The sequence below is a fragment of the Marmota flaviventris genome, chromosome 17 (genome assembly GCF_047511675.1).
Source record: "Marmota flaviventris isolate mMarFla1 chromosome 17, mMarFla1.hap1, whole genome shotgun sequence".
In the NCBI taxonomy this organism is placed as follows: Eukaryota; Metazoa; Chordata; class Mammalia; order Rodentia; family Sciuridae; genus Marmota; species Marmota flaviventris.
In genome coordinates, this window is record NC_092514.1 from 59699789 (window position 1) to 59723682 (window position 23894).

The following is a 23894-nucleotide window of genomic DNA, read 5'->3' on the forward strand; positions in this document are numbered from 1 at the left end:
TGCACAATTTCCTTTATCAATTATCAATCTGTATTGGAAAGATAAATGACACCTATATTTATGGTTAGTTTATGGTTAGGACCTACTTATTTTCAGCAGCTGGTGGCTTTAGGCAGAGTTCTTGTGTTCCTAGAAACTTACGGTTCCAGAAAAGATGAGCATAAAAGAAACTATGAATAATGCATTTGAAGATTAACTCAGAAAAATCAATGATTATCCCCCCTAGCAGTGTCTTAAAAAAGCAGTTTAATTAATAAAACCTTTTGTTTAAATTTTTTTGCCTCTATTTATGAATTTTAGCTTTTCTATTTAAAAGCTCAACATTAATTACAATGATCAGTGACTTTTTAAAGGATAAACACTTTATTTTTTTTGAACTGGGGATTGAATCCAGGGGCACTGTACCACTGAGCTATCTCCCCAGCCCTTTTTTATTTTGAGACAGGGTTTCACTAAGTTGGTTAGGGCTTCTCTAAGCTGCTGAGGCTGGCCTTAAGCTTGCAATCCTCCTGCCTCAGCCTCCTGAGTCACTAGGATTACAGGTGTGCACCACCACTCTTCTCTTTAAATAGTTATGCCTTTAAGCCACAATAATATATTTGGAGGAGTTAATAAGTAAAATGTACTAAAATGCCAGAACTTTGCCTTAGGTCTGTTATGTTTTTTTCCCTTCTTATGCCATTTCATTAGTTCCTTATGTCACTTCAAGGTTCTTTATCCACTAGTACCTTTTTGTTTGTTTGTTTTATTGGTTTTTTTCTTTGCAGGGGGTGGGGGGGTAGTATTTTTTTGTACTGAGGATTGCAGCCAGGGACACTGTACCACTGAGCTACATCCTCAGCCCTTTTTTAATTTTGTGATAGAGTCTCTCACTAAGTTAGTTGCCCAGGCAGCCTCAGACTTTCAGTCCTCCTGCTTCAGCCTCTGGGGTTGCTGGGATTATAGGCATGCTCCACTGTGCCCAGCTAGCATCTTGTGTTGTATATTTATGTGTTTATTTTTTCAGCTTGTTTGTTTGAGGAGTTGGTTTTTGTTCTGTTGTTTTAGTAAATGAAAATGTGAAGCAAAATGTGACCTGCTTCTTCTTACTTATCTTCATCTGACTCCTCCAACACATGCAAAAACGCTGAAACCCCCATCTCACACAGACTTGATGTATAGGCAGTGGGGAAGGAAAAGGAAATGTGCTTTGCGCTTTCTGATACTTTTTATGTCCTGAGGGGTTTGGGTATAATTTAGTTTGCTGCAGAGATAAAAATACACGTATTCCTATATTCTGATCATTTAGGTCCAAAAAATAGAAATACATGTTTTTTCTAGCCTTGACTCAGCTGAGTGTTTTTAGTTATTGAATTGTATTCTTTTTTGTTATCATTTTTATTTACTCATTCATTTGTTCAATCAAACAGGGTGTTGTTGCCAGTCACAGTGGTGCATGCCTGTAATTCCAGCAGCAACTCCAGAGGCTGAGGCAGGAAGATTAGAAGTTCAAAGCCAGCCTCAGTAACATAACCAACTTAGTGAGAGTAACCTAACCAACTTAGTGAGACCCTGTCTCGAAATAAAGAATAGGGCTAGGGGTATAGCTCAGTTGGTAGAGTGCTTGCCTCACATTCACAAGGCCCTGGGTTCAATCCCTAGCACCACAGAAAAATAAAGTAAAATAACAAATAAAAAAGGGCTGGGATTGTGGCTGAGTGGTTAAGTTCCCCTGGGTTCAATCTCTGGTACCAAAAGAAAAGAAACAGATTCTTTTTAAGTTGCCCAGGCTGGCTTTGAACTTGCAATCTGCCTCAGATTCCTGAGTAATTAGGATTACAGACCTGACCACCATATCTGACTTCATTTTTATTTTTTAATTGTTTAGTTCCATTTGGTGCTAACACCTGTCTTGTACCACTTATACCTGTAAAATACTGTCCAATATTTAAGAACAAATTGGAGCAGGGCAAGGTGGCACACAACTTGTAATTCTACTGACTTGAGAAACTTGAGGCAAGAGGGTTGCAAGTTCAAGGCAATCTTGGGCAATTTAGAGAGTCTGTCTCAAAAATTAAAAGGGCTGAGGATGTAGCTCAATAGTAAAGTGCCCTGGTTTTTATCTGCCAACCTGGAGTAGACAATACATCCAATTTGATATTCACAGATTGCTGCTTTTACTTTTTTTTTTTTTAATTGCAGTACTGAGAATTAAATCCCGAGATGCTCTACCACTAAGCTACCTTCCCAGCCCTTTTTATTTTTTGGTACTAGGAATTGAACCAGAGGTCAATTCCCACTGAGCCACATCCCTAGCCCTTTTTTTATATTTTATTTAGAGACAGGGTCTCACTGAGTTGCTTAAGGCCTTGTAATTTACTGAGACTGGCTTTGAACACGTGATCCTGCCTCAACCTCCTAAGCAACTGGGATTACAGGAGTGTGCCACCGTGCCCGGATCCTTTTTATTTTTTGAGACAATCTCAGTAAATTGCCTGGGTTGGCCTCAAATTTACAAGCTTCCTGAATTGCTGGAATTTCTGAACCACCACACCTAGTGCAGATCACTGCTTTTAAAAAATAAATATCCTGCTGGATGTGGTATGTGTACCTGTAATCCCAGCACCTTGGGAGGCTAAAGCAGGAGGATTACAAGGTCAAGGCCAGCCTCAGCAACTTTGGCTCTAAGCAACTTAGCGAGACCCTATCTCAAAATAAAAAAAGGGCTGAGGATGTGTGGCTCAGTGACTAACTGCCCCTGGGTTCGATCCCTGGTACCAAAAAAAATTTTTTTTTTAAATATATATCCTCTGGCTGGTGTTGTGCCTCAGTGGTAGAATGCTTGCCTTAGCATGCATGAGGTATTGGGTTCGATCCTCAGCACCACATAAAAATAAAATATTGTGTCCACCTAAAACTAGGGAATAAAATATTTTTTTAAAAAAAAAATATATATATATATTTTAATATTTCTATATATACACACACATACATATATATATATAACCTAAATTATCCCCATCAGGACAAAGAATTAAAGTAGATTTCTTTGTTTTCTCGTTCCATTTAAACAGTGTTAACGTCACAGAAAAGTAATGAATATCCTGTAAGTCTGAATCCTAAAAAGCTTTCTCCTGACAAGTTCTGGGTATCTCCAAATAGATCCATTAGTAAAAACAAAGAATTGGAAATAAAAAGGTAAGAAATGTCAAGTTGTGGTCTTGAAGTAACATATGTATGCACTGCACTCTTATTGTTAATTTTCCCCCTACTCTGCAGGTTTTTCCTTTTCTTTTTCTTTTCTTGTAGAAAGGCATTTATAACCTCTCATTGCTCTTTAACACTTCCTTTATTTAACTGTATATAGGCTTTTAGGACCTATACAATGCATAAGCTACACATGAGAATTGTACAGTTATTTGAAGGTCAGAATACACTATAGTAGAACTAAAACCTAGACTGGTCTGGTGGCACATCTGTAATCTCGCTATTTGGGAGGCTAAGGCAGAAAGATTACAAGTTTGAGATCAGTCTGGACAATTTAGCAAGACCCTGTCTCAAAATAAAAAAGGTTGGGGATATTGCTTAGTGATTAGAGCACCCTGTGTTCAATGCCTAGCACTACAAAATCAAAAAATAAAATAGAATAGAACTAAAACCTGAGCAAGCCTGCAGGATGATGGTAGACTTCCCCAAGACATCTCTTTCTCTGATTGAAATGTTTGCCTTTCTAGAAAAAATTTGCCTGTTGATTTACCTCAGGAAATATTTAGAGTATTATTAAAGGATGTATGTTCAAAACATTGTTTATATATGACTGTAAAGCACTTTATATTTTAAAAAATACTCAAGCCATTAGGGTCACATATCTCACCACTCCAGAAAGTATAAAGAATTCATATTTATTAAATCCCTACTGTGTGCCTTTGTGTATATGTTTCTTACTTCACTTTGGGAATGGTGCTAGGTTGTCAATAATCTAACCACATCCTATTTTCTAAGCCCTTTGGGCTTAACTGATGTCCTGGGAATTAAACCTAGTAGTGCTTTACCACTGAGGTACATCCCCAGTCTTTTCTTTTGTTTTGAAGCCAGGTCTCACTAAGTTGCCGAGGGCCTCACCAAGTTGCCTCAAACTTGCAGTCTTCCTGCCTCAGCCTTCTGCGTTGTTAGGATTATGGGCATGCACAATCACTCCTGGCTTCTAACCAAGGATATATTTTTGAAGCTAGTAATTGTGATGAATAATGAAAAGATCTGGTTTCTGTAGGCATGAAAGCCATGTTTAGGAGTAATGTCCTCATTGTCTTGCTTTAACCATCCACTTAATATTCAGATTAAATAGAGACTTTTATCATAGACCCTACACATAATTGAACTTCCTCCCTCTACTAGACAACTAGCAATTCAGTTATTGCTCATCTTCTGTCCACAGGGTTTGACTTTAATGCCTAACTCATAGTAAGAAGCCAGTAATTAAATGTTCAAGTAATTAATGTCTGAGCCCTTTAAACCTATTGATAATTATTTTTTCAAAGTCCTAAACACCTGAAAGAGTAGAGGAACTGCTTATGGTTGCATATTCTAACAATATTTAGTGGTTGGCTTTTTTCTTTTTTGGGGTGGGGGGTGGACAATGCTGAGATTGAACCCAGAGCCTCATACATGTTAGACAAGCTCTCTACCACAGAGCTACATCCCTGGCCATAATAAATGACTTTTGTTTTTGGACATTGAAAAGGCAAGGCATAAGGATGATTCTGTAAATTCTGCCTAAAGTAGGTAGAAAGAATAAGTATACAGATGTCAACATTAATCAAATTTCTATCTCCGTAAAAGGTCTGTTCTAATATATTCGTGTGGACTCAAGTAGAATACTATATGGAATTTGAGTGAGTGGTGGTGTATAATTTGGTAAAAATTACTGATGTGCTTTTCAACAGCTAGGAGATATATTGCCTTAGAGTAACCCCTCAGGGGAGATGTCATATGTCAGCCATGGCATGTTGGCAGGCAGCATGAATCCAGACTTCTAGGAAGTCATGTGAGCTTTTTTACTAGTCATTCCTTATTTCTCTGACAGTGAACTGTTTCACTTATGCTTGGCTGCCTGGGAATTATGATCAGTCCTTTCAGAGTTGGTGGTGATGGTTTTCTTCTTTCATCTATCTTTCCAGGTCTTCCCCCACTTCTGAATCCCAGTTGGTAGATAATAGGTGGTCTGTACATAGTCACACTACGAGTCTTCAAAACAGAAACTCTCCCTCTCAAGAGGATCTCATTAAGATTGTTGATGTGGAAGAGCAAGAACTGAAAAAGTCTGAGCCACCTGATTTAATGGAACAGTCTTACTTGCCAAAGCAAGATCTAGGTAATATTTCAGATATTCTAATGGGAAAAACACTTTTTATTTTATTCTAATCCTATATAAAGGCATTCTGGTTAATCAGGAATATAGTCATAAGCTAGGCACAGTGGTACAACTTCAGATATACTAACCTATCATGGATGCTTCTGTTATACTGAAGCCTAATTTTGAAAAATAGCTTGAGTTAACACTTGAATTACTCCAAGTTTACTTGAAAATTATTGTATTTTTTTAATCTGTTTATATTGGTTTAAGTAACAGTTTTAAGAATGAAGGAGTCAGGTATACTCTAAATATTTTACTTCAACTATTAGATAAAAGTTCTAAGGCCCTAGAGTAAAGTTTTACACCTGTTCTTTTTTTTTTTTTTTTAATTTATTCTTTAGTTTTCAGCAGACACAGCATCTTTGTATGTGGTGCTGAGGATCGAACCCGGTCCGCACGCATGCCAGGCGAGCGCACTACCGCTTGAGCCACATTCCCAGCCCCACACCTGTTCTTTATTGAAAAGAAAATGGAATCCCAATGCAACCTCTTTATTTATGAATTAATGAATGCAAATATCCATATATTTTATACTTTATAAATCTCTTTTAATGGATAGTATCTTGGATGGCTTTTAAATCAAAGTTTTAATCAGTAATGAAAGTTTTTAATTAATCCTCAAAAACACATTATCATCAAAGGCTGTATGTGGCATCAAATGTGGCATTTGGCCAGGTTCATTAGGGTCAATTTTAAGAATCTCAGACCTTTTATTTATCTGCTTACTTTCTGACAGAATGACACTTTTTGAAATGTCTCAAGGATGGTGTCTACTGTTTCTAATTTGGTAGTGCTTTCTGTTGATTTATTAAATAGAAAATGTAATGGTATCATTGTAAGTGCAAGAAGGAAAATGGAGTCTTTCTCATATTTTTAACCTCCTTCTCCTTCCTTATAAAAGTACTGTATGTTCATTGTCCACAATTTGGACAATATAGGAAATAAAAAATGAGGGAAATTAAAATTACCTGTGTTCCTATCCATTAACAATGAAACATTGCTTTTTTTTTTTAGTTACTTTACGTAAAATTTTAATTTTAAAATACAGTCAAGAGCTGGGGATATAGTTGGTATATTCCCCATTGGTAGATGCTTGCCTTGCATGCACAAGGCCCTGAATTCAATCCCCAGCACCACAAAATAAGTAAAGAAAAAAAAGCCAGGTACTGCCATATAGGCCTACAGTTCCAACTACTTGGGGGGATCACTTGAGCCCATGAGTTTGAGGCCAACCTGAGCAACGTACTAAGACCTCGTCTCAATCAAAAAAAAATAAAATAGAGTCAAGATAAATAATATCTTTGCTATCATCTTTAATATATTAGAAACATTTCTTCATTTTATTGAACATCAGCATTTGTATTCAAACTGTAATAAGGGAAGAGTAACTCCTTTGAAATAAATGTATCACAATTTATTTAATCTCATATTGGACATGAGATCATTTCTAAAATTAAACTATTATAAACAGTGTTGCAGTGAACATCCCTATGACTGAACCTTTGCATACATCTCTTATTTCCTTAGGATGCATTTCTAAAATTAGAATTGTTGACTGAAAGTGTGAACACATGTTAAAACTTTTGCTACATAATGACATATTGTTAAGCCACTGCACTTCCACCAACAATGTATCTGTGTATATTGTACCTGTTTCTGCTCTTAACCTAACTTCACCTTTAATTCTTAGCCAACACTGAAATCTTGTAATTCAAGATTCATTGTCTTATAAATTAAATTTCTCTGGTTCCTTTCAGAGGGAACCCCTTACCTGGAATCTGGAATCAGCCTCTTCTCTAAGGACCCTGATTCTGATCCCCCTGAAGACAAAGCCCCAGAGGCAGTTCATGTTTGCAATGTACCAGCTTCAACCTCTGCATTGAAATTATCCCAGTTTCAAGTTGGACAATCTGCCAACAGTCCAGCTGTTGCTCACACTACTAGTACTGCTGGGTATAACGCACGGGAAGAAAGTATGAGCAGGGAGAAGCCAGAATTCACATCTCCAACAGAAAGGACCAAGCAGAGAATATCCATGGTGGTATCGGGCTTGACCCCCAAAGAACTTGTGAGTGTAACTATATGTATCTCTGTAATGACTAAAATTTAACAACATGCTACAAATAGTTTTACATAATTTAAATAGTTATGTATAGTTTTATATAGGTACTAGCAATGAATAACCTATAGGAAGAAATTTATGCAATAAACAGAATTATATGTGATTTAATTTTCACTCCCAATTTCTGAAAATTTGCATCTAGATAAAGCTCAGGTATGGGATTTCTCATATATTTACTTGTGAAAAAGAATTATTAAATATTAGCAGAAAAGGCATGCTTTTGAATATGATATAAAACTTTAGAATTAGAATTTTCTTTTTACTTAATAATTCAAGTAGGTATGGCTCTGCTCTCTGAGAGGCATTTTTTCCCCCCTCAGTTTGAATTTACTAACATGTTTCTGCTTAACAATGGTGTTTTTTCAGTGTGTGTTTGTCTTTATCCTGGCTTCTAATACAGCTATTCAGTAGCCTGCCCTGTCATTTCTGCCCTATAACAACCTTTGCTATTAGAATTTTGGCATCTCCTTGGACCCCTTGTGCCAGAAATGGGAATTGTTTCACATTGTAGAAAATACCCACTAACATATTAAGACCCTTGAAATCTTGTTTGTTCTTAGTTAAGCTTCTTATAGATTTTAGGCATCCTGGGAAATTTACTTTCCCTGTAATTGGCATTGGTATTACTTCATAATAAAATAATGAGTGAATTTCTTTAAGATAAGACTGGTGTGATAGTACGTGATTCTAATCCTGACAACTCAGGAGGCTGAGGCAGGAGAATTGTGAGTTCAAAGCCAGCCTAGCAATTTAGCAAAGCCCTAAGCAACTTAGCAAGACCCTGTCCCAAAATAAATTTTTTTTAAAAAAGCTGGGGATGTGGCTCAGTGGATTCAATCCCCAGTTCCAAAAAAAGAAGACAAGATAACACATCAGACTATCAATTGGATTCAATAGTTGGTGCCATGAACTGCACACAGAGAGGCAACCAAGTCATTCTGAAGTATCTTTCATAATATATCCTTCTTAGGATAAGAACCATTTCTCATCCTAACTTCTCCATGGATAGTGACTCAGAATAACATTCTCTGGTCTGATGGTCTAAAGGGCAAAGAAGCAACCCGTGTATGCCCTGATAGATACAATATTTAAGTGCAAGAAGGCAGCTGTTGATGTTCTCACTTCACAGCAATTGGCTCTGAAAATTCTTATGGTATATCTGATTAAATGGCTCTTGATCACTTGTCCACACATTGAGAATTCCCGTATATCCATTGAAAATTAGCATTCCTTATTCCTTTGTTTTGAGAGTTCAGGTTTTCAGAGATGCCTAAAATGATCTAATCTTTTTTGCCATGGGCAATTCTAAGCTGCAGATTAAACTATAGTGGCTTGGGTACATGCTGTTTTTAAACAAGCAAAGAGGAAAACTTCGAGCTCTTTTCAGACTTGCTGAAGTGTGATAAATTATGATGAAAGCTACTGACTGTATTACACATGATTAATTCTGAAGCCTGTATTAAGATGATCTTTTCAGCAGTTGCTCTTCTAACTGAACACTGTTTCAAGGCTGAGGTTTCAGCAATTAATCAGTTCAGAATTGCTAATGATCCTGGCAGAGGGCAGTGGCAAAAGGAGGAGGATGTCATTAGCTTCTCTAGTCTGCCTTTTTTCAGTGCCTCATGGCAGTATGGAGTGAGGCAGCATGAAAGAAAGATGGCCTGACCTCCATTACAATATTATACAGCACATAAATATTGAAGTGGGTGGTGATGGCTAGTAAATGATGGCCCTTGGTAAACAAAGTTATTTGCCGTACAGTAGCTACCAATTATGTCAGCTGTGCTCATAATGGTTCTGGTTAATTTCTTTCACTGCCTATTGATTTTTATTTGGTTAATAGATAATAGCTAAAGGACTCCAGATTTCTTTTGCAAAGAATGAGTCTCTTCCAATCCTCCTTAGAGAGAATTGATAGTTTTTGCACTGACCTTTAGAAACATCTTCACTGAGTTTTTTTAGCTATCAGAGAATCGACTCTTGTTTTTTAGCCACATTTATCTGTAGCATAACTTTCTGTAGAGGCTAGTTACCTCTCACTTTATAAAGTGAAAGCTAGATTATAGATAAATCTAAATAATAATAAATCTGAAGTATAGTTGAAAAGAAATTGTATTAGGGAATCAAATGATATCTGCTATTAATGATAAAATTTATATTATTTGAATTTTTGGTTTAATTCCATATCTGTTAACACTGTTACATTATATTAGAATGTTTTGCTCTGGTTTGTACATAATTTTTATTAGATTATTCATTTTTTAGACTTCAAGCATGTTAAGATTTAAAAAATGTATCTTTTCTGAGAAAAATGGAGATTTAGAGCTAACATAATTAATACTTAATTCATGTACTAGATGTAATTTATTATAATACAGCATTTGATTTGATTTCAGATGCTTGTACACAAGTTTGCCAAAAAACACCATATCAATTTAAGTAATCTAATTACTGAAGAGACTACTCACGTCGTTATGAAAACAGGTATACCAAGAACCAACCTATCTTCCTTCCTTCCTTCCTTCCTTCCTTTCTTCTTTCCTTTCTTACTTTTTGAGATAGGGTCTCACCAAGTTGCTGAGGCTGGCCTAGAACTTTCAATTCTGCTGTCCCAGCCTTCTAAGTAAATGGAATTATAGATGTGCACAACTGCACTGTCCTAAGAACCTTTATAGAATGTGTTGCATCTGCTGCATAAACCACATGAAGAAATAAGAGCCAGATCTTGGGCTGGGGATGTGGCTCAAGTGGTAGCACGCTCGCCTGGCATGCGTGCGGCCTGGGTTCGATCCTCAGCACCACATACAAACAAAGATGTTGTGTCCACTGAAAACTAAAAAAATAAATAAATATTTAAAAATTCTCTCTCTCTCTCTCTCTCTCTCTCTCTTTAAAAAAAAAAAAATGAGCCAGATCATGGTAGCACACACTTGTAATCCCAGCTACTTGGGTGACTGAAGCAGGAGGATGACAAGTTCAAGCCCAGCCAGGGCAATGTAAGTGAGACTATGTCTAAAAATAAAAGAGCTGGGCTATAACTCTGTGGTAAAGTGCTCCTGGATTCAGTCCCAAGTATCGGGGGATTAAAAAAGAAGAAAAACTTCAAACTAGGTATAGTGGTACATACCTCCAATCCTAGCACATGGGAGGCTGAGGCAAGAGGATCACAAATTCAAGGGTACTAAAAGCAACATAGCAAGACCCTGTCTCAAAAATAAAATGTAGGGGCTGGGGTTGTAGCTCAGTGGCAGAGCACTTGCTTAGCATGTGTGAGGCACTGGTTCGATCCTCAGCACCACATAAAAAATAAATTTAATAAATGATAAAAGATACTGTAAGGGCTGGGGATATAATTCAGTTAGTAGAGTGCTTTCCTCACATCACAAGGCCCTAGGTTCTAATCCCCAGCACCACAAAAAAAAAAAAAAAAAAAGATATTGTGTGTCCCTCTACAACTAAAAAAAATATTTAAAAATAAATAGATAAAATGTAAAAACACAGCTGGTGCTGTATCTCAGAAGTAGAGCACCCTTGGGTTTGATCACCAGAACAACAACCAAAAAGAAAAAAAGACTTCAAAAATAGTGAAGAATTCTGTGAGGGAGAATGGCCTGCTGTGTTTAGCATCTAGTTAAATACATTTCTCTTGTTTAAAACTAAATGGCTTTTTCTTGGTTTTTTAGTTCTTCAAAAGGGTCTTTGAAATACTAGGAAATAAATAGAAGTGATTTTTCAGTTACTGCTTTCAGAAATACTTATGTAGGGAAGAAAAAAGCTATGAAGAGACTGTATTTTTCTGTCCCTCTCAGAGGAATACAAGGCGGGTAGGATTCCCCAGGTAGAAGTTATGTGGGTGAAAATTTGTCATGTTGACATTTCAAAATTAGGGTTTCAACAGTGTTTTCTTCTCTTTTCACATGTTACCATCCAGTAAAGTAGATCTTTTCCATCTGCATCAATTACCACTGCTGACGTGGATAATTCCTTGAACACAATAGTGGAGCTCTTGAGCAGGCCTTGGCATCTAGAAGATGGGACAGACACTTCCTCTAGTCTTTCCTGTCTTTTTCTTCGGGCTTCCAAAGATCCACATCTGCTGGTGATAATTAGTGATGCTTCCAGACCCGGATGCTATCTCCTGGGATGGATGATTGATCTTGAGAGCAGGAGCTGGGCTCTTTCTCTTCTTAGGTGCAACTTCCTGACTTTGTTTTCTTCTTGTAATCCTTCATATGCTTTTCATTTTGCAGATGCTGAGTTTGTGTGTGAACGGACACTGAAATATTTTCTCGGAATTGCAGGAGGAAAATGGGTAGTTAGCTATTTCTGTAAGTACAATACAGCTTCTCCCCTCCTTTCTTTAACACCTCAGAATTGCATTTTTACAACTAACATCTTAACACCTGAGGTTTTTGCTGATGCTGTGTCTGAATTACCAGAAAGGTCTTTATTGGTAACACAAAACTAGCCTTATCTTTAATGCATATTGCTTTGTTCAGTTAAGCTGGTGATGTTGGGAAATGGATTTCTTTTATAACTAATAAGACCTAATCTGCTTCTAGCAATGTTTGCATATGAACTGAGAATTTATTTAATAGTAGGCAGAATTCCATGTGCAGCAGGTACTTTTACAATGTTTAAATTAAGCATCAACTGTGTCTCCAGGAGGAAATTTCTACCATAAGCCTCGTTAAAGAACTATGGCTTCAGAGAGAACCTTCTTCCCATGCTCTTTTGTGAATTGCTCAACTTTCCACCTTCACATAAAAGATTGTGTTCTTTTTTTTTTTAATTTTTTTTTTAAGATTGTGTTCTTCTGCTGTATGTAACCTGTTTTTTTCTGTGATCTCTTTAGGGGTGACCCAGTCTATTAAAGAAAGAAAGATCCTAGATGAGGTACGTATTTGATATTACAAACTAATCAAGAGACATTTAATATCATTGAGTTACACAGTTAAGAAAAATTTATCTGCTTCCTTCCATGAGTGCAGCACTTTCCATAAATTTTCCTTGACGGTGGAGATCATCAGGAGTGATATAGAAACCTGTGAGGTGATGCATCCCAGCTACTCATAAGGCTGAGGCAAGAGTATTTCAAGTTCAAGACCAGCTGGGCACTTTAGCAAGACTGTCTCAAAATAAAAAATAAAATGGTCTGGGCATATAGCTCAGTAGTAGAGCACTTGCCTAGCATATGGGAGACTAAATTCAATCCAGTACCACAAAAAGAGAGAGAGAGAGAGAGATCCAGAACAGATCAAGAAATTCTGTGTTCTCATTCATTTATTCTAGATTTCAAAAGAAATAATTATCTCTTTGAGGGAAAGGGAAAGGAATTTATAAAACAAAGAAAAGATTCATAAGGACAAGGTTGGGATAGATCTTACATGTGTACACAAACTAATTCTTCACCATTGTTAAAGAAAAAGACTTTATATTAATATGCAAATGTGTCTCCTTAGAAATCAGATTTCTTCAAAGAGATGTTGCTCTTGATGATACTGAGAACAGTGAGAGGTAAATAAGATAAAGTGTAGGAGGAGGAATAATTTTAGAACAGCCAAGAACTGCTGGTGACAATAGATCAGGCAAAATAAAATTAGCAAAAGCAGTTTTAAAATATTATGTGTTATTCAGTATATTCATAATTAATTAAGTGACATTTTTGTTGGTTTTAACTTTCATTCAGTAACTATTAACTGGGAGCCTACTATGTGCCAAGCACTAGGAATACAATAATAAACAAAACCCATCAATTCTGTACTGTTATATATTTATGTTCTATTGAGGGAAGATACTCAATAAAGATGAATTTAAGATACCAGGCAAGGTGGCACACACCTGTAATTCCAGTTTCTTGGGAGGCTGAGGCAGGAAGATCACAAGTTCAAAGCCAAACTCAACAACTTAGCAAGATCCTGTCTTAAAATAAAAGAATAAAAGGGCTTGTGGATGTAGTTCAATTGTATATCACCCTGGATTCAATCCCCAGTACTCAAGGTAGGGGCATTGGGACACAAGAAATGCTCTGAAGAACAACAGACTAGCAATCAGCTGGGGATAGGGTCATGGAACCCCTTTCTGAAAAGATTGAGCTGAGACCTAAATGAAAAGAAAGAATTGTTAGATGCAGTGGCACACACCTATAATCCCAGCAGCTCAGGAGGCTAAGGCAGAAGGATTGTAGTTCAAAGCCAGCCTCAGCAAAAGAGAGCCACTAAGCAACTCAGTGAGACCCTGTCTCTACATAATACAAAGTAGGGTTGGGGATGTGGCTTAGTGGTCAAGTACCCCTGAGTTCAATCCTCGGTACCCCCAAAAAAGAAAAGAATTGTTTTTGAGAAAATGTAGAGGACAACTGTTATAGGCAGAGGAACAGAAAACATTAAAGGTCTTGAAGTAAGAATGAGCTGGGTTTACTAAAGAAAAATACACCATGGATTGGGGAGGTAGCTCTGTGGTAGAGCACTTACCTAGCATGTACAAGGCCTTACCTAGCATATACAAGGCCCTGAGTTTAATCCCCAGCACAGAAAGAAAGAAAGACCAGTGTAGCTGGAGAGTAATAATTGGTGAATTACGTGTACAGGGCAGAGATTGGACAAGGGCCAGATCAGGTAAGTTTAGGTATAAGCCATGGTAAGGAATTTTATTCTTAGAATAACGAGAAGGTAAGAAAAGGTAGGTTTGGGGGCTGGAGATGTGGCTGAAGTGGTAGCACGCTCGCCTGGCATGCGTGCGGCCCGGGTTCGATCCTCAGCACCACATACAAACAAAGATGTTGTGTCCACCGAAAAACTAAAAAATAAATATTAAAAAAAAAAAAAGAAAAGGTAGATTTGGAATATATATAAAGCTAGGATCTGCTAATGGATTAAATTTAGAGGATAAAGTAAAGAGAAAGCAAAGAGGTAATTCTTGGGTTTGGGACCTAAACAACTGAGTGAATGTTAGTATTATTATAGTTGAAAAGACATGAGGGAGGAGCCCATTGGGAAGAGGGATGACAGGAGTGGGATCAAGAATTCTTTTAGATGAGTAGATTTTTGAGATTTATACTAGACATCTGGAGAGAATGGTTAAGTAAGCAGTTAGACACATTGTAAGAAGCTCAGGGGTGCAATCAGGACTATAAACATGGCAGTTATCTTCAAATAAATGGCAAATTCATCACTAGACTCTTCTTATTCAAGTGACTAGGAAATATTAGGTGTTCTTTCCCCTAGTAATAGCCTGTGATTACAATCTCGCCTTTATTTTTCTTAGTAATACTCTTAGCAATACATGCAGTCTTCTCCATAATCTGAGTTTCAGTTTGAATGTGTGTGTTGGGCATGCATGTGTGGTTCTGGGGATGGAACCAGGGCCTCATGCATGCTAGATAAATACTCTACCACTGTCCTATATCCCTAGCCCCAGAATTATTTCTAAGCATTCTGCCCCAAGTTTCTCCCCAAAATTCTAAACTCCCCGATCCCAGTAGTAGTAGTAGTAGTAGTAGTAGTAGCAGCAGCAGCAGCCAGGGATTGAACTCAGGGGCACTCAACCACTGAGCCACATCCCCAGCCCTATTTTGTATTTCAGTTACAGACAGGGTCTTACTGAGTTGCTTGTACATTACAGGGAAAAAAAAAAAAAACACACAAGCAAAGAACAAAGTCATCCAGTCCAAGAAGCTTAGTTGGACATGTCCCTCTAGGTTGTATGCATATATACACAATATCCCATTTTGTGTGATTGAGAATGTGGTGTGTATTATGCTTTTCCACACATCATGAATATTCACCAATTCAAAATCCCGAAGCTACATGAGTATTTTTTGATAACCAAGAATACGCTACACCAACTCAATCTGTTATCCTTTCTTGGGGAGTTCCCATTCTTTATTCTCTCTTCCTTGACCAAAGTAATGATTATGAAAGACCTGTAACTTTCTTCACTATAGTAAATACATATTTTATCATTTTAGCTTCATTAACTGTAACTCTCTCAGTGGAAATCTGAAAAGCCCTTATTTCTTTAGATGGCAATATACAATTGATTTAAGAGATCAGGAATTCTCCAGTTATCTTTGTAACAGCACAGTATTAGCAGTTTAATCTAAATGCTAAGTGAATATTTTGAGAGAAGATAGATGTTGAAAATTAAAATACATTAAGTCCCAGTGAGGTAAAAAGTCAATTGTTAATTTCTGTATATGAAGATTTGCTTCAATGAATTGATTTCAGCAGCTGAGATCCTGGTCATTTCATCCAGTCCACCAAAAAGAATGACTTTATTTATTTATTTTTGGTTAAAACTCTGGCAATTCTGGATTCTTTAAACAGACCTGTTTGTTCCACTTCCACTGAAGGAGGCTTCTCTTTCTCTGATCCTGATGGTTTGGGTTTGGTTTCTTTCAGCATGATTTTGAAGTCAGAGGAGATGTAGTCAATGGAAGAAACCACCAAGGTCCAAAGCGAGCAAGAGAATCCCAGGGCAGAAAGGTAAAAGCTCCCTCCCTCTTATTGACAAGAACTCCATGGTTCTCCATTCCAGCCAGCTTTGTGGCGGTGGTTTTCATCAGGTTAGGCACTGCTAGAGCACCAGCTCAGTGTTTTCACACAGCTCTTCTTAGTTCTCCCAGCCCAACAAGGCTAATAATGTTTGTTTCTATTGTATGACCAAGAGAACACAGAGGTTCAGAGAGGCTGTATAATTTAGTGACTAGGAAATGTTAGGTGTTCTTTCCTCTAGTAATAGCCTGTGATTACAATCTTGCCTTTATTTTTCTTAGTAATACTCTTAGCAATACATGCAGTCTTCTCCATAATCTGAGTTTCAGTTTGAATGTGTGTGTTGGGCATGCATGTGTGGTTCTGGGGATGGAACCAGGGCCTCATGCATGCTAGATAAGTATTCTACCACTGTCCTATATCCCTAGCCCCAGAATTATTTCTAAGCATTCTGCCCCAAGCCCCCTGGGCTTCAAATTCCAGCTGATAAGTGGCAGAGCTAGGATTTTATAGAAGTGTAAATCTAAAACCTTTGCTCTTTCCACTTTACCATGGTATCTTTCTTAAAGCAGTGTAGTAAATACTATGAGCAGGGGATATAGAGGGCTATCTGCTGGAGCATATAAGAGGAAGTGGTTAATAATCAACAATAGCTGGCATTTATAGAACGTTTACCATATGTTAGGGAATGTTCTAAATCCTCAACCATATTTTGACTATCAATTTTACAACAACCTTATGAAATATGTACTATTATTACCTATTTTACCTATGAGAAGAGCTCAAGAGTTTGAGTAAGTGGCCCAAAGTCACATAGCTAGTTAGTAATGAAACCAGAAATTGAACCCAGTCTTCCTAGCTCCAAGTCTAAACTCTCAACCATGCCATGGCTTCTTAGAAAGTTACAGAAGGCTTTATAGAGGAGAAAAATAGATTATTCAAACAATTTTGTAAATGAGGCCCAGGGAGATTCAGTGGCTTTCCCCAAATAATATTGTAGCAGATGATGTGGCCAAAACTGTGTCCTTTTCTCAGGGAGAAGTTCAAGCAAGATCTCACACTTGTCTGTCAGGCCTGAGCCAGCTGCTTTCTCAAGTTCCTGACTAAGTGCTTGTGTTCCTGGTGTTCTTTTCTTCTTTTCTCAAGGAAAAAAAAAAATGCCACAGGGCATTTCAGAACATCCCCATTAGGAGCACCTTCTGTCCTTTTACACAAACTTAAGCAAGAACCAATAGAGAGAGTTTTCTAAAGAAAACTGCTTTGGGAGACAATCATAAATCAAGCCTGGAGTTCTCCACCCTGGAGTTCTCAACCCCATCCTCACGCTCTCAGCCTATCAAGTAACTGTTGCTAATGTCAAGAAAAGTACTTGCCCTATTTCTTCCTCTGCCTTCTGCCCAGGGGAAGCTCTGTGAGAACCAACCATTTGTTTTTTACTCCATTTGATTCAAGGCAGAATTAGCACCAGATTCCTCCCACCTTCAAAGGAAATTCCAGTGCTTTGAGAATTTTCCTGCTTTCCAGGATGCCATTGCTGGGCTTGGTGGTTTGTGCCTGTAATCCCAGTGACTCGGGTGGCAGGAAGATCACAAATTCTAGACCTGCCTGGGCAAGTTAGCAAGACCTTGTCTCAAAAAGGGATAGTAGAGTGCCCCTGGTGCCACTGAGGGGAAAAAAGTACCTGGCCAAAGGAATGACATTCTAAAGGTACTAAATGTCATCTAGTATTTTCCTCTAGAAGAGAAATGTATTTATAGAAGTAAAGCTTCAAATTCCTTATCTCATGACTAGACATTCTCATCAGTGTCAGCCTGGATGCAAAAATTCCTAATCTGTTGTACTTTTCATGGTACCATTTGGTTCCAGCTGGCTGCCTGGGGAGAACTCTTAGCATTATGATCATCTAGGTCCTATCAACAGGTTGAGGATGCATTTTATTCATGCAGATGGGAAGAATGGTACAAATGGAAGCTGTCACTTAAAACAGAAACAGACTTGTCCTGCTGTCTTTTCTTTTTCCTCTGCCTGTAAAGTATGTGTATAGGGAGAGGGGGACACATTGCTGTGTTTTTAACTTCCTGATTTTTCTCTATTTTTGTCTTTTAGAGGCCAGATAAATTTGAGGCCTATGTAATTTTCTTTTTAGTTGAATAGGAAGTAGGAAGAGGGTCAAGACAATGAGAGTTGTCCAAAATAATATATTTTTTTAAAAAAATATTCACCTGGGCTGGGGATGTGGCTCAAGCGGTAGTGCGCTCGCCTGGCATGCGTGCGGCTCGGGTTCGATCCTCAGCACCACATACAAAACAGAGATGTTGTGTCCGCCGATAACTAAAAAATAAATATTAAAAAAAAAAAAAAATATTCACCTGCTGGGCATAGTGGCACGTTTCTGTAGTCCCAGCTACTGGGCAGGCTGGGGCTGGAAGATTACTTGAGCCTAAGGGTTTGTGAACATCCTAAGCAACATAGTAGGACCCCTATCTCAAGAAAAAAAAAGAAAATATATATATATACACACACACACACACACACATACATATTCAGGCTGGGAATGTGGCTCAGTAGTAGGACACTTGCCTAGCATGCAAAAAGCCCTGAATTCCTCTCTTAGTATTGATTTTTTTAAAAGTGTGTATTTGTTTATGCATCCAACTGACACAAATTTATGGGGTATTTTTATTTGTTTTTTTTTTTTTTTTTTTGTACAGTGCTGAGAACCAAACTTGGGGCCTTGCACCTGCTATGCAAGCGTTCTACCACTGATTTATTTCCCAAACTCTAGATTTCTTTTAAATAATACCCAAGTCCTTTTCTAAAAATCTGTGCCAACACAGTTGCCACCAACAACATAGAACTGTTCAAATTAAGATTGAAATATGAAATTCAGGTTATCACTCATCCTAACCACATTTTAAAGGCTTAACAATCACATGTGACTTGTGGCTACCTTACTAGCACAGATACAGAACATTTCCAGTATCGTTGAAAATTCTTTTGTTAGCACTGCCAAACACTTGTAAGTGGAAGTACCCCTAGGAGAAGTGTGTGATCTGTCTTCAGAAAACCAAGCAATCTGATCAACTTAAGATACAAAACCAGTCCTCGAGTTCTCATTAAGAACTGCGTATGCCAGGCACAGTGGCACACGCCTGTTATCCCAGCGGCTTCAGAGGCTGAGGCAAAAGGATCATGAGTTTAAAGCCAGCCTCAGCAAAAGTGAGGTGCCAAGTAACTCAGTGAGACCCTGTCTCTAAATATAAAAAATAGGGCTGGGGATGTGGCTCAGTGGTTGAATGCCCCTGAGTTTAGTTCTTGGTACCCACAAAAAATAAAGAACTGTGTATAGCTGGGCGTGGTGGCACATGCTTGTAATCCCAGCAGCTCCAGGAGGCTGAGTCAGGAGGATCACAAGTTCAAAGCCAGCTTCAGCAATGGTGAGGCACTAAGCAACTCAGGGAGACCCTGTCTCTAAATAAAATACAAAATAGGGCTGGGATGTGGCTCAGTAGTTGAGTTCCCCTGAGTTCAATCCCCAGTACCAAATAAACAACAACAAAAAAAATCCTCCTGGGCTCAAGTGATCCTCCTGCCTCAGCCTCCTAAGTGCTGGGATTATAGGTGGGTACAGCTGTACCTGGCTAGAAAAATTTTAATTTGTTAATAAAAGAGATTTCTGTGCCTGGTGCAATGACACACACCCGTAATCCCAGCATCTCGGGAAGCTGAGGCAGGAGGATCATGAGTTCAAAGCCAGCCTCATTAAAATTGAAGCACTAAGCAGCTCAGTGAGACCCTGTCTCTAAATAAAAATACAAAATAGGGCTAGGGATGTGGCTCAGTGGTTGAGTGCCCCTGAGTTCAATCCCCGGTCTCCCCCCAAAAAAGAACTGTGTAGACTGCATAATATGCAATGGCCATTCTCAAAGGAAAGTGAGACAGAGAGGTGTTTGGGAATCAGAAGAAAGTCAGGAGAAAAGGAGCATGTAAACAAAAACATGACTGCTTTGCTGACTGGTCTCATGGTTAGTACTGTGCCACTCTGGATAAACATCAAATTTCAACCAGTAGCTTTGAATCTCTTGCCATCCAGGTCTTATTAAATATAAAGAAGTAATGCACTTTACTGTGTGTGTGTGTGTGTGTGTGTATATATATATATATATATATATATATATATATATATATATATAACATACAGTATATATATATAATACATACAGTATATATATATAATACATACAGTATATATATATAATACATACAGTATATATATATATATATATAATACATACAGTATATATATATATAAAGAACAAATAATTTAAAAATACATATATATATATATATATATATATATATATATATATATATGTATGTAAAATCCTAGGTACTTGGGAGGCTAAAGCAAGAGGATTACAGTTCCAGATCCTGTGTCAAAATAAGGATCAGGGTTGGGGCTGGGACTCAGCGGTAGCACATTTGCCTGGTGTGAGTGAGGCATTGGGTTCGATTCTTAGCATCACATGTGAATAAATAAAATAAAGTTATATCAACAACTAAAAAAATGTATTTTAAAAAATAAGGTCTAGGGATATAATTTAGTGGTAGAATAACTGCCTAGCATGCACAAGGTCCTGGGTGTGATCCCCAGTATCACTCCACAAAAATGAAGAAATAAATAATAGAGGAAGCTTCTTTTGAGAGTCTTTATTTTTTATAAAAACCCATTTACTTAGTTATAACCATGTTTCTCTCCATCCCTTGTCCCTCTTTCTCTCCTTACAGATCTTCAGGGGCCTAAAAATCTGTTGCTATGGGCCTTTTACCAACATGCCCACAGGTGAGGATCTTAAAAGAAATACAGAGCTCCAGCTCCAGCCTCTTTCTTACATGGTGGAATAATATAGGCAAGATCACACTATCGGAATTCTTCAGATCAATGAGATATTCTGAAGTTTATTCTGTTTGCCCTGCTCCAAGCAAAAGAGCCCCTAAATGTCATCGTAGGGCAAAAATCTAGGCCTTATGCCCCTTTCAAGAGCTTGAGGGCAATGAAAAGTTAGGATTTAGGACACAGAGATGGGGTAAAATTGTTGTTAGTGCCCATTTGGACTAAGAAAGAGGTAGGGATAATAAATTAGGAAGAAGATACTTTGGGCTTGTCAATGTCAAGAAAGAGTTCTATTCTTCCTAAACCATCTTCATTTAATACAGAGAAGAAAGCACAGCAGTTGCATAAGCCCTGTGAGTCTGGGGCCATGCACAGGCCCAGAGCAGGGGCAGACTCTTGATGAATATTTTCTAATTACATTTGACATTGAATGTGATGATTAGGACTGCTGTGGGGCTCAACTCTGGTATTGTTTGACACTAAGGCCCTTGTGTATATATAGATTTTGTTCTTTCTTTTCAAAACAAAGACTACTCACCTTTGCTTCCTATGCCCCACTTCTGCCCCAGGAGCTCAGGTCCTCTTGCTCATGAGAAGAAGGCTTTAGCATTTGGTTACTGGCAGAGGAGTGGCTACAAGGGAGACTGGCAATATAATTTTGCTTCCTACTTCCACTGATTATTGTTGGATTTTTATGAAATTTCCAAGTGTTCATTGAAGAATTTCTTCTTTTTTTTTTTTTTTTACTTTGGTATAGTGAAAAGCAGGTATCTCTAGCAGGTACCATTTTTGGAATGAGTTAGTGAGTTTTGATTCAGTCAGACAGTCAGGAGCACCTCAGCAATTCTCAGAAATGAACTGACAGGGAAGAGCTCATCCGTGGATGACTTATTACAAAGCATGTCCAAAGGGACCCAGAAGACACCCATTGATTTTACTGATTCTCCAGGTGCAAGTGGAACATCTCTTCAATCTCTTCTAATTTCTGTACCCCTGAGTCTGCTGATTCCATCTCAGCATGTAGCCTTTCCCCACTGATACACTGAGTCTCTGACCAGGATGATGTATATTTTTTTCACTGGATGAATTATCTTCCTGTCTCTTGACATTTACAGTAATTACCACCAAGTATGGTGCTCTCAATGGCTGTGATTATCAATTACCAACACAGAATTAGGATGCAGGAAGGGAAGGAAGGTGGATGTTTTGTTACACAGTATCTTATCTAGCAACTTAGCAAATTAATGGAAATTAGATCTTGGATTTTTTTTTCTTTCAAGCATTTTTTTTTTTTTTTTTTTTAAGATTATAAAACCTTATCTTCCAAGTGGACTTATGGAAATGGATAGCCAGAGTAGGTGGCAGCAAATCAGTGGCAAATTGACTTAGAATACTTTACAGCCTTTCTGTTCTTTGGGGCAGAGATAGAAACTCTCCCACTAAGAAGTCTTGCTGTAATCTTTCCTCCAGGGATATGTGGTATAGGGTTATATATGTGGATCACCATGGTAATTTTGGGTCTGATTGCCCTGTTTAGATCAACTGGAATGGATGGTGCAACTGTGTGGAGCTTCTGTGGTAAAGGAAATTTCGTCACTCACCCTTGACACAGTAAGTATTTGCTGCCCTGTCCGAGGGAGGACACAGTATTCTGTCTTGCAATTGAGCAAGGCTGGTACCCAGCAGTCTCATAATTTCCCAAAATGTAGCCTCAGGAGCCTTCTCTGACCATGTGCTTGTGTCTTTGGGGCCTCCATCTATGAGGCCCAAGTAAAAATTTGATAACTACAAGTATTTATTAATACACTGAGAGGAGGCGTCTTCCTTCCCCTTCTTGCCATGTGCCTTTCCCCCTCTTTTCTGTGGCTGCTGCCAATGTATTCTGCTTTAGAAACCAAGAAGTGGTGAAGTGGCAGTGTCAACACACATCTGTGATCTCAGCAGCTCAAGAGCTGAGACAGGAGGATCACAAGTTCAAGGCCAGCCTCAGCAACTCGAGACCCTATCTCAAAAAATAAAAAGTACTGGGATTGTGGCTCAATGGTTAAGTGCCCATCAGTTCAATCCCTAATACCAAGACAAAAAAAAAAAAATGGTGATGTAACTATTGCAAAAGCCCTGCTCTGACACCCTCAATACTTTTTTCTTCCTGGGGATGCAGGGTGCTCAGCCAATTGTGGTTATACAACCAGATGCCTGGACAGAAGACAATGGCTTCCATGGTAAGATGTCTGCATGCTCCTATGTTATTTGGGGTTCTGTTGGATGGGTTTGGTTCACCACTTATCACCTGGTGCTTGAGTAGCATAGTTCTCAGCACATTTTAAATATTTATTGAAAGAATGGATAGTTACAATGTCTTTTTAGCCAGGTATGGTGGTTTATGTCTGTAATCCCAGGGACTTGAGAGGCTGAGGCAAGAGGATCATAATTTCAAAGCCAGCCTCAGCAACTTAGCAAGACCCTGTCTCAAAAACAAAAGGGCTGGGGGTGTAGCTCAGTGGTAGAGTAGTTTTCTTTTTCTTTTTTTTTTTTTTTTTTTTTTGTGTGTGTGTATGTCCCTGGTTTCAAATCCCCAGTATTGCAAAAAAAAAAAAATAAGTAAATGTCTTTTTAACATTGTTCTTGTTTAGTTTTTTTGTTAGAGAAGTAATCATGAACTTTTTGCATGGGGGGGAAGGGTTTTTTGGGGGAGGGGGCATTGTCATTTTGAGATGTGGGTCTCACTATGTTGCCCAAGCTGTCCTTGAACTTGTGATTCTCCTGCCTCAGCCTCCTATGTTGTTGGGGTTATAGGCATACATCTCTTGGCCTGGCGTTGAAGGGTGAAGGAGGTTTAAATATGAATGTTTGTCACAGAAAACATAATCTAGCACAAGAACAAAATAATTGCTAAAACCCAGCACTTGAAGATGATCACCATGTTTTGTTTTTTTATTTGAGATATTTTTCCACATCATGTCAGGTGTGGCACACATCTATAATCCTAGT

The 23894-nt window shown here is 38.1% G+C and overlaps 1 protein-coding gene across 4 annotated transcripts in view; it reads left to right on the plus strand.

Moving 5' to 3' along the window:
- The window catches only part of Brca1 (BRCA1 DNA repair associated), a 67073-nt gene that overhangs the window by 42422 nt on the left and 757 nt on the right, over positions 1-23894 (plus strand). For all 4 annotated transcript variants that reach the window (XM_034635200.2, XM_071603416.1, XM_071603417.1 and 1 more), the window contains exons 13-22: positions 3054-3177; positions 5157-5350; positions 7150-7460; positions 9911-9998; positions 11765-11842; positions 12370-12410; positions 15917-16000; positions 20798-20852; positions 22441-22514; positions 23065-23125. In XM_034635200.2, coding sequence (XP_034491091.2) covers positions 3054-3177; positions 5157-5350; positions 7150-7460; positions 9911-9998; positions 11765-11842; positions 12370-12410; positions 15917-16000; positions 20798-20852; positions 22441-22514; positions 23065-23125 — 1110 coding nt within the window. The remainder of the gene's footprint in view (positions 1-3053; positions 3178-5156; positions 5351-7149; positions 7461-9910; positions 9999-11764; positions 11843-12369; positions 12411-15916; positions 16001-20797; positions 20853-22440; positions 22515-23064; positions 23126-23894) is intronic.